The following is a 16,138-nucleotide window of genomic DNA, read 5'->3' as shown; positions in this document are numbered from 1 at the left end:
CTTTTTCAGATAATGTTCATATCATTTACGTAATTTTGTAATCATTTAAATTATGTAAAATGTACATATAAATATGTTTGAGTTGAAGAGACAATCCTCCCCCTTCAATTAGCTCAATGAAATTAAGTTTATGTTATATTGTAAATGTTTTCTATCCTGAAAAGATGGCCTTTTGTTTTGGAGAGAAAAGGAGACAAGACAAATGCTGGCAAATATGTGAAAATGAAAATATTCAAATGTATACAAAACCCCTTGTTTCTTTTTTCCTACTATCTTAACAAACTTGAAAAGTGAATTACAAAAACTGAAAAGGGGAGGTTAGATACCCAAAGTTGTCAATCAAAAATGAGAATGCTTTATTAAGCAAAAGTACATATTTAAAGAGCCAGCAAATACTTACTTCTTAGTTCGCTCTTCATGTCCATTGGCACTGCTCAATTTGTTCTCATCCTAAGCAGGGTTGATAGAAGAACATCATGAGGACGAAGTGGAAACATTTCAAGTGGTCAAAAGGGTAATGGGGACAGGGATAAGAAAATACAAAACAAAAATTTAATACTAAACTTTACATTCAATATGGAATGCTACTAATTAAGGTAGACTTTTTAACCACTTTGCTGCTTACATTTAAGTCAAACAACTATGAATAGAAAATTACTATTTAAAAATGATTTAAATTGTACAAACTTTCTTACAATGAAATAAAGTCATCCTGCAGTTTCCAGCTCTGAAGTGGTTAAATGATAAAATATAAACAAGAAATATCAAGTTTAAAAGCACATTCATATGCTATAATCCCTTTTGACCAATACCAAGGCTATATTTCTGCCTAAGCCCCAAGTGACCAAGCTAGCAGCCAGCCACTATCGATTTCCTGTGACCGATGCCATTCCTGAGATCTTCGCCCATTTTCGTTGGAGGGTTGGGACTGTAAGAGCTTGATGCCACCTCTGTCACACATCTCGCCCTGAAGCAAACAGGGATTCACACTGCTTTAGTAATGTCGACTCCCAAGTCATTCATCAAAAATCCAACCAGTCCAGCCTAAATATTTCCTATTTCCAAACCTGTTTACATGGAAAATATCCATGTTAAACTAGCATACAATATACTTAACATTACAATTTATATTCATTTCAAAATTTTATGTAAGTACTAATTACATAATACTAAAACATGAACATTAAAAAGGTTACAACACTTTTCCAAATTTCATACCGAAGAGCTGCACTAAATATACTCCAAAATCAACTAACAGTTGCTGTTGTTTATTGTAGTTATCACACCAGTTACACCATGAGTTCAACTGCACATTAAGTTTTAAATGTATATATTTATAAATTTGTGAAGCCAGTGCTACTGCATGCATAATTTCATAGTTTTATGAAGATCTGGTGAAATCTATACATACTTGCTCCCTATTTAGTTCTGAAGCTAGGTACTCAGAAGCGCAGAAAAGGTAAATTAAAGATTTCTAAGAAATTACTAGATAAAAAAGTACTGTCACAATGAACGTAGTTCAAAGTATCTTTCATGTCTACTATGATGTGAACTATTCAGGGATCCAAGAATTTTGGAAACAACTTTCACATAACACTTTGATTACTGTCTGGTGTTGCTAAAAGATTAATAACCCATCCTTTAAATAATAAAAAAGCCGTAACTCCTCCTGCATTAACAAGCAGACTAAGGATTTGCTTGTCATGAACTTAGGGGAAATGTTATTCTTGGAACCCTGCTGTTTGCCCAAACCATTGCATTCACCTTCTTGGTCTACCAAAATTGAGGTGGTAGTTTTTAGGAGTGTTTTTGTTTGTTTGTTCGTTTTACCTAGGGGGACCACGGTACAGCGATACGTCACTCAATTACTACCTTATGATTGACAGTTCACACTGGAATCAAAGGTGAATTCATGGGAGTAGAGGTGAGATATCGTTAGGCAAGTCTACAAAGAGAGATAGATGGGCATTTATTCATCACGCTGAAGTGAAACTACTGCACAATATAATTACATTAACAGCATTTAGTTACTGGTAAGATACACGTAATGCATGTCCAATAAGATAAATCATGAGGGCTCCAGGGATGTTAATTTATAGTTCAGCAGTAGTTTCATGAATAATGCTAAATGAATATTGCTAAAGAACTTGTTAGCATATCTTCTCACCTTCTTAAAGGGGGCTTCAAGCATTGCTTCAATATCAATATCATCAGCCATTTTTCAGGACACCTAGAAAAAAAATAACAAGATCCTTTAGGCAAGAATCTAATTTTGTATTTGTGATCAATTTAAGATTTAGTGGTACCACATTTCCAAAGGATGTTGCTCTAGAACAGGGGTCTTCAAACTTGGCAAGTTTAAGACTTGTCGCCTTCAACTCCCAGAATTCCTCCTTCAGTCATGTTCACTCGGGAATTCTGGGAGTCGAAGTCCACAAGTCTTAAACTTGCCAAATTTGAAGACCCTTGCTCTAGAAATATGCACTAAGCACAGCTAAACTGAACTTATCTATGTATTTAGTACTTTTCTCTCAAAGAATGAATAAGTTCTTATTTTAGAAAGTACCTCATATATACTCTACACAACTTTTTAAATGAAAGGAATTTGATTTTAAGGAGCCACAAGATTAGGAAAAAAAATTGAAAAGTAGATTAAGAAAATAAATTGTTTATTCAATGTGATTACCAATTTATTTAAAAAAACCCACAACATATTATCTTAGTCTACTGTTGAATTTCTCAATGCAGATTTCACAAAAGTATTGCTACATATAGCTCATATTGCAACTGTGGTATAGAGTCAGCTTCTTTGTTCCATACCAAACCTAAATTTTAATCATGGGCAAGCAATGCAAAGGATACAGATCCTAAACAGCCTGTAGAAATCCTGTATTGAAAGTAGATGATTTTTAAAGTATGATAAAGTTGCTATCCTTAACCACTAGAATTTGTGAAACTGTGCTCTTAGTGGTGGTACATGTGTGTTCTAAGTAAACAAAATGTTAATTATCACTTTTGGTGAAGTCTAAATGATTCCTTACTTGAAGAATCTATTCATATAAAATAGTTCCTTGAAATTTATTTCAAATGTAACTGGTGTGGTGCTATTGCCTTACCTCCAAGATGTGGGAGAAACATCCCTATGGTGGAAAAAAAAGCTCATTAGAGCTTCAGATTAGAAGTTCCTCATGAATTTGATGATTTCCTAATTCCCCGAAATCTGCCATGAATCATTGACTCCTTGGGTCAAAAATTCGAAACAGATTAGTCAAGCTATCTTAATAACCACTTGTATTGAATTAGTATAGATTTTCAAATGCAAACTTGTAATATAAGCTTCCAAATGTCATAACAATTATGACCAAATACTTCAGTGAAATAGAAAAGCTTACAAGTGGCAATTACTGTATATAAGATGAAAGAAGAAATTTCCAAGTATGGAAATTGAAATACAGATGTGCATACTATCTTGCTTTTTGCTATTACATTTTGAGAAAAATAGTGTAAAGACAGAATATGTGATGAAACGCATGCTCATTATTGAATTCAGGAAATATGAAAAGGAGATCTGCCATTACAGCTACAATTATATTTCTATTCAGATCTCCTATATAATGTGCCATTTCAAACCCTTGTAACATCTGTTAACAATTTGTAACAATTGCTGTAACATTTTTCACTTTTTTTCAAAAACTAAAAATGCATATGACACATATACCAAAATGATTATATAAAATCTGCAGTGTTGTGGAGTTATTTGGATCCAAAGTGAGCGACACAATTGTAGAAATGTGGGAACATGAAATGTATTCATTGGCATCTACCAGGAAAAAACATGTTTGAGTAAACAAATATTATTTTACTTGGACTGTATGGCTATTGTTAGGCCCATAAAAAGGCACAAACCCCATATAAAAGCACAGCAAGCCTTCTTACAGTTGAAGATTCATATCTACTTTGGACCCAAATAGCTGCATATTGCTATTAATTTGCCATTCAAGAGTCCAGAGAATTTCTCAGGAAAACTTTCAATAAATGTAGAATCCAATGCAATGAAAGAAATATTAAAGCTGTCTCATACGATCACCTACTGTGCTCATACATTATCTATCTTTGAAACAAATATCTACCAGAAGATATAACTGCTACTGCTATGTAGAAAGCAGTATCTTCAAAAATCCTGTATTTAAGTATCATCATCCAGAATGTCCCATTAAACATTCACAGCCCTATAGGAAGAAAAAAGAAGTAATACTATGTAGAAAACATTTCTAAGTGTCACAGAAATAAAATTAGGGATACTTTTAAATTATGTCCAGCAATTCATTAAATCTGTAGCAAATAATTTCACACTGGTATACTTGATAGTAAGAATATTACTACACAAATCAGTAAATTGCAACACAACTTAAGAATCCAAAGGTCATAAATCTGTTGGAAAGCTAGCAACTAAATCTAACTAATACCCCAGGCCCTTGGTATTTGGGTGAAAATATAACTATTTGCAGAAAAATGCTGCTTAGGTTTTAATATTTGTACACCTAGCAAATTGTGATCTTCTCACGCTACATTTTAGGTTGAAATAAAGTACACTTGCACTTTTTCAGCACTGTCCTAAGTAATATGGTGAATAGACAGTATGGGATAGAAGAATGTGACTTTAAACAAATTGTGACACCAGACAATTTAGCAAACTCACATTAAGGGAAACCTATCCTCAAACAAAAACAGCATTGGAATATCTGCAATTTTATATATGGAAAGAACAGAACTGAACTTACTAAATCCCCACCCCCACCCCAAAGTATGCTCTAAAGATTTATTCTATTTCCTTTGTTTGACCATATAAAAGTTCCATAAGGTAATCTGACTAACAGACATCATGAAGGCCCCATTGCCAAGAAGCAAAACTGGTCAGATCAGTATATCTTTAATAGATGGAAAATAAATATATGTGCTCTGTGTGTCTGTAACATACAAGTCATAATTTATATTTTAACCTAGCAACATTTTAAGCAAATACTATCAGAGTTATGACTTCCTTGTTAAGAAACTAAATCTATATATTTTAATATTCCTGTTTACTTGGGTAATTTTAATTATATAGCCTGGGATATTTTAATTGATCTGTTTGGACTAGATCATTTTTTAATTTTCAAAAACAGATAAAGTATTCAATTTATAATAGTTGCATTCTAAACTTACACATTCTATTAAAATTATTTATAACCCAATCTGGGGGGAAAAGACATACTATTCTCTACAAGCATATTATTTAATGCTGTCTTATACTACTTATAATACTGCTAGATTTTCTCCTATGCTGTTATTATACTGAAAGCCAGCATTTTTAACTATCCCTTTCTTCCTATATTTCCATGAATAACTGATATTTCTCTTAAATGTTTGAGAAGTTTTAAAATTTATCTTTGAACTCCAATAAAGGGCAGTATTTATGCATAATGTAATGTAGTACTTTAGGCCTATTTAAACATTTCTAAAAATTGTAATTTTAGTGTAGAATCCAAATAATTAAAACCATCTAGATAATGCATTTTCAGAAGCAATATCTAGTTCAACAGATCATAATCCACCATTTAGCACAGTAATCTACAATTCACACAAATTCAGGTATAATTATCTAAAGAGACCTTGCCCGCATATAAACTTTTGTGCATTTAAAACTGGTTTGTGATTTAGCATGCCTGGGTTAACTACAATTTTTAAGCAAGATGGGTTTGATTTTTTTTTTACTAAAAACGGTGTTACATGAGTGAAACACTTTCAAATTGTCAAAAAGCAAAAAAAATGCATGCATTTACTTATTTAAAAACATCTACAAAGAACTACACATTTGGGGGGAAACAAACCACGTGTACCGATTTAACTTCTGCAGATATATACCGTAGAAAGTTCGTTTTGCCCTCCCACCTGAACATCTTCGGCCCCATAACTATTCCCCCCCCCAAAAAAAATACCACAGTAGTAAACAAACTTTCTACTCTCCTTCCAGTAGTTATTACGATGGCTCTTTACTAAGCGCCCTTATTCTCTCGGGTCATCATTTCGTTAATACACAACAGCACACACTGCGAAGTTTTAAGGCCCTTCCCGCGAGAATATCTAAAGCAATAAAGAAATAGTTAGGAATCTTGTGGCGAAATATATCCCGATCATTAATCATGAGACTCAGGAAAAGCTCTATTCCACGAAACCTTCCGCGCGAAAATAAAAACAATTTCCAAAACTAAAACATCCGACTTCCCTCGTTTTCTCCCGCCACCCCCGGGCACCACATAGAGAGGCCTGTACACCCCCCACCCCCTCACAGGAGCTGGGACTTCCAGTCCGGCAGACCAGAATTAAATCAAAGACAAAAAGAAATGGGCCCGCGACCGAGAAGGCCTAACGCAGACACCTTTTAGCCTTGTAGAACCCGCGCTGCCATTTCCCCCGAATAGTTCATAAAAGAGAGCCGTCAAAAATATGGAAGCTATTACCTGCGCTGCCGGCCTCTCGCTTCTGGCTCAGGTGTTTATGAGGCGGAGGGATACTGCCACGGACGTCGTTTGCTTGCTCTGGGTCCGGATACGCGTGAGGAGAGGGGCGCTGGCCCTTAAGCGAAAAAATTATCTCAGCAACAGCAGCGGGCAAAAAAGCTAGACGAAGAATGACCTCGAAAAATCAGTACGAGCAAAGCCAAGGAAGCTTCGTAACAAAAACACACGGACTCCACTTAAGCAAAGGCGACTGCTCCCTGAAATGGCGCCCACCGCGTCCTGATGCTTGTAGGAGGATCTGTGTTGCCGCTATGGGGATGCCCAGACCTTGCTGCACGGGCTCTCGCGAGATTTCCATGCAAATCGATGGTGCGTACTACGAAAATCTCGCGAAGAATGCGTATCTCGCGAGGAAGGTTGTTCGAAGAAAACAATTCAACAACTCGCAGGAGCGGTACGTCGTTTATCAAACCGTATCCAAAAGCGAGCTCTCTCCCAGTCTTATGGTCAAGACTCTCGCGAGAAGTTGTGCAATTCTCCGCGTCATAAAAGAAAGGGAAAAAAAATCTACCTAGGAGATGGAATAGCTTGACTTTACGGATGCAAGTTTTTTTAAAAAAACTATTTAAAAGGTTATATGTATTTTTAAAATTGTACGTTCTGGGTTTGGTAGACTTGATTTTCAACGGTTTATTATTTAGAGAATAATGTGATTGTAAATAATGTAAATACATTGCAAATTCTAAATAAATAATTGCTCAGTGAGGCAGATAACATAATCAGAGTTGGAAGGGACCTTGTAGGTCACCTAGTCCAACCCCCGCCCAAGCGGGACACCCTACAGCATTTCTGATAAATGGCAGTCCAATCTCTTCTTGAAAGTCTCAACTGATGGCTGTCCCACAACTTCTGAGGGCAAGCTGTTTCCATCCATTATTCCTTGTCTGGCCTATAGGCGAGCTTTGACCCCTCCCTCTGTGTGGCAGCCCCTCAAATATTGGAAGACTGCTATCATGTCTCCCCTGGTCCTTCCCTTTACTAGACTAGCCAAGCCCAGTTCCTGTAACAATTCTTCATATGTTTTAGTCTCCAGTCTCCTAATCATCCTGGTTGCTCTTCTCTGTACTTTTTCTAAAGCCTCAACATCTTTTTTGTAATGTAAACAGAACTGGATGCAGTACTCTAGGTATAGTCTTACTAAGGCTTTATGGGATGGTATTAGTACTTCCCTTGATCTTGATTGTATCCCTCTGTTAATACAATTTAGGATTGCATTAGCTATTTTGGCTGCTACTGCACATTGCTTGCTCATATTTAGCTGGTTGTCCACTAAGACTTCAAGATCCCTCTCACAGTTACTACTGTTGAGCCTGGTTTCACCCAGTCTATATGTGTACTTTTGGTTTTTCTTGCCTACATGTAGGACTTTACTTTTCTCTACATTGAATTTCATTTTGTTAGATACAGCTCAGTGTTCTAGTATGTCAAGGCCTGACATTCATGGCCTTGCACATCATTCAACTACCCTTAGGTAAACATAGTATAATTAGTTATAAATACAATTTAAATAAATGGGGGAAACTGTGTATAAGATGTTCAACATAAGTTGTTCACCTAAATTATCTACCCATCGACCTCAAAAGTGAACAGGAACAAATTTGGAATGATATTGTGGAAAGTTAGCACCCACTCCAATCCTAGAAGAATGAAATATTTTGTGAAATATTAAAAAGGCAGAATATTATATTTCCCTAAAGAAGTGGAGAAACATACTCTTAAGAGACAGAGAGCAGCCTCCATCTTTCTTAATAGCCCTCAGCAGATGTCAGCACTTAAGAGATAGAGCTTATTGAAAGAAGACAAGTATCTAGATAGCTCTATTCATAAGCAAATAGCCATCACCCAAGATCCAAACAGGAAAAAGCCATTAAGCTATAATAGGAATCCCCCAACACCTTTTCAGAACACAAGACTCTTCATTGCATCACTCAGAAACTTCAACCAAACTTTGCTCAAATGCTAGGATTTGCACTTTGCCTATATTTGCACTTTGCCAGCTATAACCCTTACATAACTCCTACATGGCCCAATGGGAGTCTGACAACAGCCAATAGAATACATGTTCTTGCAAAGGAACAGGAAACACAAGTGCAAAGCCAAGGAAGGTATAACACCCCCCCCCCACTCAACTCCATATGGTCAGCTGCACCAGAAGCCTGTGTTTTGTGATTCTGTTCATCATTAAACCATCTTTCTAATCAGCCTCTGTTTTCAGTGTCTTTCTCCCAGCTTGGAACTGAACCAGAATATTTTTTCCCACAATATGATAGATTAATTTGTTGTATTTCATCAAATTGTTATCAGCAGCCACATAAATTTTCCTTATAATTTGTTCCCAAGAGATAAGACCTTTCAAGTATTCCATCAATACACCTATCATTGCTATAATTCAGGGGTGTCAAACTCAATTTCATTGAGGGTCACATCAGGGTTGTGGGGGGGGCAAGTGGGCATGGCCAGTTTGATGTCATTTGTGTTGGGGGCACCTGTAATGGCCTGAGCTCTTTGCCAGTGAAAATGGAGCTCGGGAGAGTGGCACATGGCTCTCCTAAGCAGTTTTTGCTGGCAGAGGCACCGCGGGCCAGTCCTTTGCTGTTCTCAGGGCAGCCCCACAGACCAGATCCAAGCCACCCGCAGGCTGGATCCAGACCGCAGGCTTTGAGTTTGACACCCCTGCTATAATTGAATCCATCCACCTTGCTACTGATGGTCTTCTTTTTCCTAAATTTATAAGTTACAATATTTCTTTGCCTAATGTGTTTGTATATTATAGTTTGAGATTTGCTGTCCTAAAGGTGCTTTTTTATTTTCTTTTAAGATGTTTTGCTTCTAATCCAAGAAGATTCTTCAGTTCAAGTTCAGAACTGAAAAAGCTTCTGGGTAAATGAAACATTTTCAAGGAGAACAAAGTCCAGTTGCCTTTTGAAAAAGCACTTTTGGGACAACCATGACCCAGATGACTAATAATCTCCATAGATGTTTAAAACTAGCTATTTACACATTGAGTGAGAACTTCTAAGAAGACAGAAATCTTCTTGAACACCAAAGTTCAAAAGCATCAATATTCTCTTTTTGTTTCTTCAAACTCCAGGTGTGAAAAGAGGAACTGCAAATGGCATCAATACTTCCATGGGACTGGAAGCTATGTTTCTATGAACAATGGAGAGGATGCAGTGGTGCTCTATGTTCTTTTCAAATGCATCCTCCATTGATCCCAACTCTGCAAGCCTACATTTGACACTGTCATAGAAACATAGCTTTCAATCCCATGGGAGTATTGATGCTGTTGGATTAAGAGGCAATGAAGTGCCAAATTGTATCTATTATACATTGTGCTAAAAAAATTCTTCTGAAAGTTCTAGAGTGGAAATCAGAAACTCATAATAACTTCTGCCTTAGACCAGTCAGGTTTAAGCAATTATTGTGACAATCCAACCCAGAATGCTCTGTGCCTTGACTATAGAAATTCTGGTTCAATATGTTTTGCTGCCCAAACTGAACATCGATGCCAAGAAACACGGTTGTGATTTTTAATCTGCACTGGACTTTAACTATACTATTGCTTACTAATTCTATTTTGTCTTGTTCTGTTACTGACCCTAAAATGCTAGACTGCTTTGAAAACACCAGCATAACACAATATTTCTTGTCCACAAGTAGCATGGGTTTGGTTACATATTTATTCATTTGAAGTGGAAATAGAATTAAAAACCAAATTATGGTAAGTAGTAGCAATAGAATTATACGGTTATTTAAAAACTATTCAGATACAAAAATTAACCTAGTAGCTCTAACTTTTCCTTTAATACCATTTTCCCTCTCCAAAATCTAATGATACAGCAAAATCTGAAAATTATTGTATTAAAGCCCAATGCACTTCTAATAATATCACAAATTTCCTTTATACATTTATCCATACATTAACCAAGAGATCATCATACATCCTTTTCTTAATTCTTGCATACTGAAGAATTATGGCTAAGTACTCCATTTATTGTCTTGCATAGTTTACTTCTATTATATACTGCCTTTACCATGTTCAGTAACAAACTTCAAGTTTTTATTCATGCATATCATTCTATGTTCACTTTACAGAATTGGTAAAATTCACTTTTTTACAGAATTGGTAAAATCAAAATTGCCTACTTCTCTAAAAGTTCGTTTATTTTATTTATTTATTTAATAATCTTTGTTACACATTTTTCAAACATTTACACCACATTTCCATTTTTGACAGTGCCTCAGAATCAGCTTCTTTCCTATTTACATAGTAATATTTTCATTTTCAATTCCTAGTATATTTCTCTAATATTTTTACATTTATATTACCTTTTTATAATTCCTTATATATACATTTCCTGCAACTCTTAAGTAACTTATACATATTCTTTACTTTTCTCCACTAGCCACTCATACCATATATCGCAAATTTTATAATATTGTTTCCTCCTTGTTTTTTAACTCCATCATTAATTTATCCATCTCTGCACATAAAAGTTTTATTTAAATGGGTTGGTTCTACTGCATACTGGCTGTGGGAAGTACACCCCAAAAGGATAATGCCAGAAACCTCAGAAAACAGTGCAAAAAAACTGAAGCCAGCCCTTCCCCCTTTAACAAAACCAAGAATCACCAGCTGAAAAAAAAACTCAGAGTAGCCCTGCTAACAGAGCTGACAATAGAAACACTTAAGTAGAACCAGTAGATAAGGAGAATCAGGCTAAAAATAACTCACCAAGGCAAAACCAGAACTCCCTTTTTCCTGCCCTCCTGATCCCAGAATAGAAAATTAATGTCCCAGGATTAACCCATTAAGGCAGGAAGATAGGATCCAGGACAATCACTTTAACCAGAGGCACACAAATACACCCATCAAGCTGCAGGAGCTTCAAAGGGGAATTAAGCATTAAAGGCTCAGAGATACACACTAAATCTGCTTGCAAGCCAAAATGCTCCAGCTGTGTCATTTGCTTTCCTGAATTAAAGTATCCCTTTTCTGGCAGCTGGATTCCATATCTATTTCTTCTCAGCATCGGTGGGTGACTGCTTCCTAGCTGGGAAAGAAACACAGGAAATTTCTTCCAACAATTATATACACAAATCATCCAAAACTGGGATTTATGACACAAGAAGACAGAGAGTCAATCAAACTTAATTCAAACAACCTAAAAAGTTAGCTATGACCCCTGGGAGTCTGACAACCATGTGGTCAGCTGCCCAGAACTTCAAACCCATGTGGTCCTGTCTATCAATAAACCATCTTTCCAATCAGCCTCCTTGTTTCCAGTGTCTTTCTCCCCACTTGGAGCTGAACCAGATGGACATTTCTTTCAACACTCTCTAGGGAACAATTATTTATTAAATTTCAGGAATATAATTCAATGTCAAAATAACTGTATCCTTTAAAATCTAATGTACAATGAAAACTTATTTAAAAACATTTGATACTATAATTCTACACATGGAATTCTACCACATCTGAAATTTGAGTTTATATTTAAATTTGACATATATACTCTTAATGCATTGTTCATTATCCATAATTTGTTTTTGTTATTCTTACTGATTTTAATCACGTTAACCAAATGTTTTAAAAGTTCAACAGAGGCATGTTTTCAAGAAATCAGATATGAAATGTTTCATAAAAATGAATAGTGTATTTGAATATATTACATTTATGATATTTTAGACTTATCCAAGACTTGTTGGCTGTACACTTCTATTTTAATTGCTTAAACGATGATCGTTCTTATAATAATTACTATAATTTCTATTTTTCTATAGCCTTTTAAACATGAATTAGTCTTATACTTTTTTCTAAAACTGTAACATCTATCTTTTCTAAACAATTTAATGGGGAAAAGTAGTAAGTTCCCAAATAGGATAGAGAAGCATAAAGATTTCAGTTGATGAAAGTATGTGTGCTTCAAGCAGAATATCCTGAAATAGATAGGTGAGATTTCTCTCTTCATTGAGAAAAGCTGCCACCAGGGGTTGCCATTGTATTACATTTGAAGTAAGGCAAGTTGGGGACAGTTTCCAAAGAGAAGTTAATAGTAAATAGTTCAAGGCCATTTCTGCCTTGTTTGTCAGAAGAGGATGCTGTTTTGAATGGATTATGCTTCCATACACTTTTTCTTCAGGACTTCCATACATTATCTTCATAGTAGTAATGAACTTTACTGTAATACAATAAAATCACAGATAAAGTTAGTGGATGAAGATATGAAAAACCATAAAATAGTATTAGTTATATTTGTCATTTTGTGTTATTTATAAAAATAATAAAGACAGGATATACATAAATAAAAATAAAACAATGACTATATTATTTCTTTCAAGAGCCACATATTCTCTTATATGCATTATTGTGCCCAAAACTAAATGAATAATAAACCTGCAGTTTTTTGTCCACTTGACTATTACTAAAAAAATATCAATTTTGGAAGCATGCTTGTATTTAGTTTCCAAATGAAAATGTGATGATCAGGGTCATATTCTGTAGGAAAATGGTAGAATTTTGTTTTTTTAGTAAACCCAAGGCCAGCTTCATGTTTATGCAGAGAAATATATCTATGCGAGTCAACTTGCAGTAGCACTCAATTGTTTTAAAATTCTTGATAGATTTTGAAAAAAAATAGATCCCAGGGTATCTATTTTCTAGCTTAGGTGAGTTTCGAGATGCAATACAAGACTCATGATCTAATAAGACGAGTGATTACTGAAAGGAAAAATGTTGGTATTATCAGATCGCGAAAAAAAGAAAAAGCACAATGCTTTTGTTAAACGAAACTGTTTAACACAGCGGGACTGCAGAGCGGGGTCCTGCCCAGTTTAATGTACGCGAAGCAGGGAGGGGCGGCGGCGGCGGCGGCGGCGGCAGCGGCAGGCAGGATCAGGTTTCACATCCTGATCCTGTCTGGCTTGGGACCGAGAGCCTTCGCTCACCCTGAGGGGCGCAGGGAGAAAAGTCCGGGTAGTGCGGCCTGAGTGGAGATATGGCGGCGGAAAAGTGAGTGTAATTTGGGGAAAGAGGCGAAAATTTCGAGCCAAAGCATAAGGGGGGTTCCCTCTCGGTCTGCCTTTTACCTGTTGAGTTGGGTGGGGCGCAGGGCTGGACTCCAGGCGCCGCCAAAGTATCTCGAGACGCCGCCGCCGCCATTCCGCTCTCCTCTTTGCAGGCAGCGCGCGGCCGAAGAACCTCGGAGGGGTGAGGGGAAAGACCGAAACAACTTTGGGCGTTTCGTTTGCAAGGGTCTAAAGTAGCAAACGGCTCAGAGAGTTTCCCAGGAGTTATTCGGCTTCGAGCTCAGTCGAGGCAAAAGACACAGTACGCGAGATGGCGGTGGACGAGAAAGTTTACGGTGAAGAAGTGGGTTAGGGGCTTAGTTGTACGAACTGAAGTGTAGTTTACTTCACCCCTTGCCTTTTCTAATTGTCTAATGCTCGCGTGTTGTTTTAGGAGAAAGATATACTTTGGCCGTCTTTAAAATAAGTGGCGTTTGGAGAATATAGCTTGTGGAACAACAATGTAAATTTTCTCTTTGGCCTCAATAAGTAAGGCTGGATAGATAGATATAGATATGTGTCCTCCTTAACCGCAATATATATAACCCTTTGATATGTGTATTGTACAGTCAATGGGTTATGACAAAGTTTATTGTGAATTGGGTTAATATAGTTTGTTCAAACCATCTGAACTTTGTCAGAGTTATCAATAGTATTTCTGCTCCTGGTAATAGAGATAAAATTCTTCCTTCTTCCATATTAAAGAAGGGTTACTTCTTGTCATTACTAATTAATCCTTTTGATTGTGAGTTTGATAACGAGGATATTGGCTACATATTTTTAAATGTCACTTCTGTTAATAGGCATTTACATAGGCATTGATGTGGTTTAGAAATACTGTAATGTTCTTTTTGCAGTTCATTTCTGATTTACAGTACATAATAGGAAGAATCTTTTCTTAATGATTTGTTTTTGATTAATGCCAGGAATATTTTAGAATATATGTATAATATCTTCATAGATTTCTTTGGAGCACAGTTTGTATTTAATAAGAATAAAATGGATGATCATTAGTGACCTTTTCATAGCAGAGAAAAAGAATTTCTAGTTTGTAGTTGAATTTTGGCCTAGTGCATATTCCATCCCGTTACTATGGGCAAAACCAGGATATTTCTTTGTGCTTTGATTTGGCTCTCACATTTCAGGAAACATGAAAAACGTGTGTGGGGGGGAAACGTAACTGGAGGGGTGCAGCATTAACTATACAGATTAGGGACTGACAGATCCTGAGATGATTTCAAGTCCATGGTATAAAATATAAATCACTTTGGCAGCCAAAAAGGACAGATAATTTGAGATTTTTCATATATTGAACTCCTAAATTTGTAAGTTCATTATTTATATTCTTTATTTTTTCCAAAATATGCTTACATTCTGTTATATTTGTGAAACTAGGCAAATCATAGAATTGCAAAGAACCTTGGAAGTCTTCTAGTCCAACCCCTTGTGCAAGGCAGGATTCCCTCATAGCATTTTGGACAAAAAGTCCAATTGTGTCTTGAAAAATCTCAAAGGATAGAACATGAACAGCTCTGTGGCAAACTGTTCCAATGTCAGGAAAATCCTCCACATTTCCAAGTTGGATCTCCCTCTGACAAGCTTCTACCCATTGTTTCTCGTCCTACCCAAAGTTCTATGGAGAATAAATCAACATCCTTTTCCCTGTGACAGCCTTCAAGTCTCCTCTCAGTCTCCACTCAAGTCTTCTATCATGTCTCGTCTCAGTCTTCTTTTACTTAAGCTAAGCATACTTACTTTATTTAGGCACTCTTCAAAGGATTTAATCTCCAGATCCATTATCATCTTTGTTTTTATTCTCTGCCCTCTTTCCAGGGCCTCAACATCTTATTTGTATTGTGACTAGAATGGGACACAGTATTCCAAATCTGGTCTCACCAGTGTCTTATAGAGAGTACTATCATTTCTCTTGATCTTGATACTCTGTTGATGCAGCACTGTGTTCGCTTTTTTGGCAGCTGCAGCATGCCCCTTCTGCTAGCAGGGGTAGTGCAGACTAATGCCATAAGGATGAGCCATTTTATTAGATAGCCTTGGACTATGCCATGAAGGGCTTTAAAGGTGATAACTAATACCTTGAATTGGACCCAGAAGCAAAATGGCTGCCAGTGAGCTCACAGAACAGCAATATAACATTGGCCACCCTAAGAACCACAAGAGCTGCCTACGCAGCTGTGGTTTGCACTAGCTGAAACTTTTGAATATTCTGTATCCAGAAGCTAAAGTCTGCCCACCTGAGAACATCAGCAAATTAGATAATTAGAGCCTATAGTTTAGGAAATGAAACAAATGGTGTATAATGTAAAATATTTTCTAAAGAACCTAAATGAGGAACATCAGAATTATCAACTGAAGATTTGATAGCTTTCCAGTGTAAAGCAAGGCAATAATACTTAATAAGACTCACAGTATTCAATATTATTTGCTTCCAAATAAGTGCATATAAAATTGAGCCCAACTTAACAAAGCAACAGAATGGTTTCTTAAAAGTA

At 36.3% G+C, this 16,138-nt stretch overlaps 2 protein-coding genes and 1 long non-coding RNA gene across 14 annotated transcripts in view; 1 reads left to right on the top strand and 2 right to left on the bottom strand.

The window, feature by feature from the left end:
* The window catches only part of RBM39 (RNA binding motif protein 39), a 28,167-nt gene extending 21,362 nt beyond the window's left edge, over positions 1-6,805 (bottom strand). For 2 of the 11 annotated variants that reach the window (XM_087929213.1, XM_087929215.1), the window contains exons 1-4: positions 6,501-6,578; positions 2,168-2,230; positions 1,873-1,945; positions 401-450 (exon numbers count right to left, since the gene is read on the bottom strand). In XM_087929213.1, coding sequence (XP_087785339.1) covers positions 401-425 — 25 coding nt within the window. In that variant the 5' untranslated portion in view covers positions 426-450; positions 1,873-1,945; positions 2,168-2,230; positions 6,501-6,578. Of the gene's footprint in view, positions 1-396; positions 451-1,872; positions 1,946-2,167; positions 2,231-4,130; positions 4,230-5,995; positions 6,124-6,500 lie in introns of those variants that run through there. The other 9 variants (XM_026697686.2, XM_026697690.2, XM_087929219.1 and 6 more) reach the window with 7 other exon arrangements.
* Positions 6,806-11,486: 4,681 nt separating this feature from the next.
* LOC148126065 (uncharacterized) lies at positions 11,487-13,772 on the bottom strand. Its single transcript, XR_015742733.1, has 3 exons — positions 13,650-13,772; positions 12,691-12,742; positions 11,487-11,614 (listed from the first exon to the last, which is right to left on the bottom strand). It is a non-coding gene; the product is annotated as an uncharacterized LOC148126065 (long non-coding RNA).
* The window catches only part of LOC113434480 (rho GTPase-activating protein 39-like), an 89,208-nt gene continuing 86,539 nt past the window's right edge, over positions 13,470-16,138 (top strand). Inside the window, exon 1 of one of the 2 annotated variants that reach the window (XM_087929205.1) lies at positions 13,470-13,572. In XM_087929205.1, coding sequence (XP_087785331.1) covers positions 13,559-13,572 — 14 coding nt within the window. In that variant the 5' untranslated portion in view covers positions 13,470-13,558. The remainder of the gene's footprint in view (positions 13,573-16,138) is intronic. The other variant, XM_087929204.1, reaches the window with a different exon arrangement.

The sequence above is a fragment of the Pseudonaja textilis genome, chromosome 3 (genome assembly GCF_049901715.1).
Source record: "Pseudonaja textilis isolate UNSWEBS1 chromosome 3, rPseTex1.2, whole genome shotgun sequence".
Lineage (NCBI taxonomy): Eukaryota > Metazoa > Chordata > Lepidosauria > Squamata > Elapidae > Pseudonaja > Pseudonaja textilis.
This window is presented reverse-complemented; position numbering and strand designations above follow the sequence as displayed.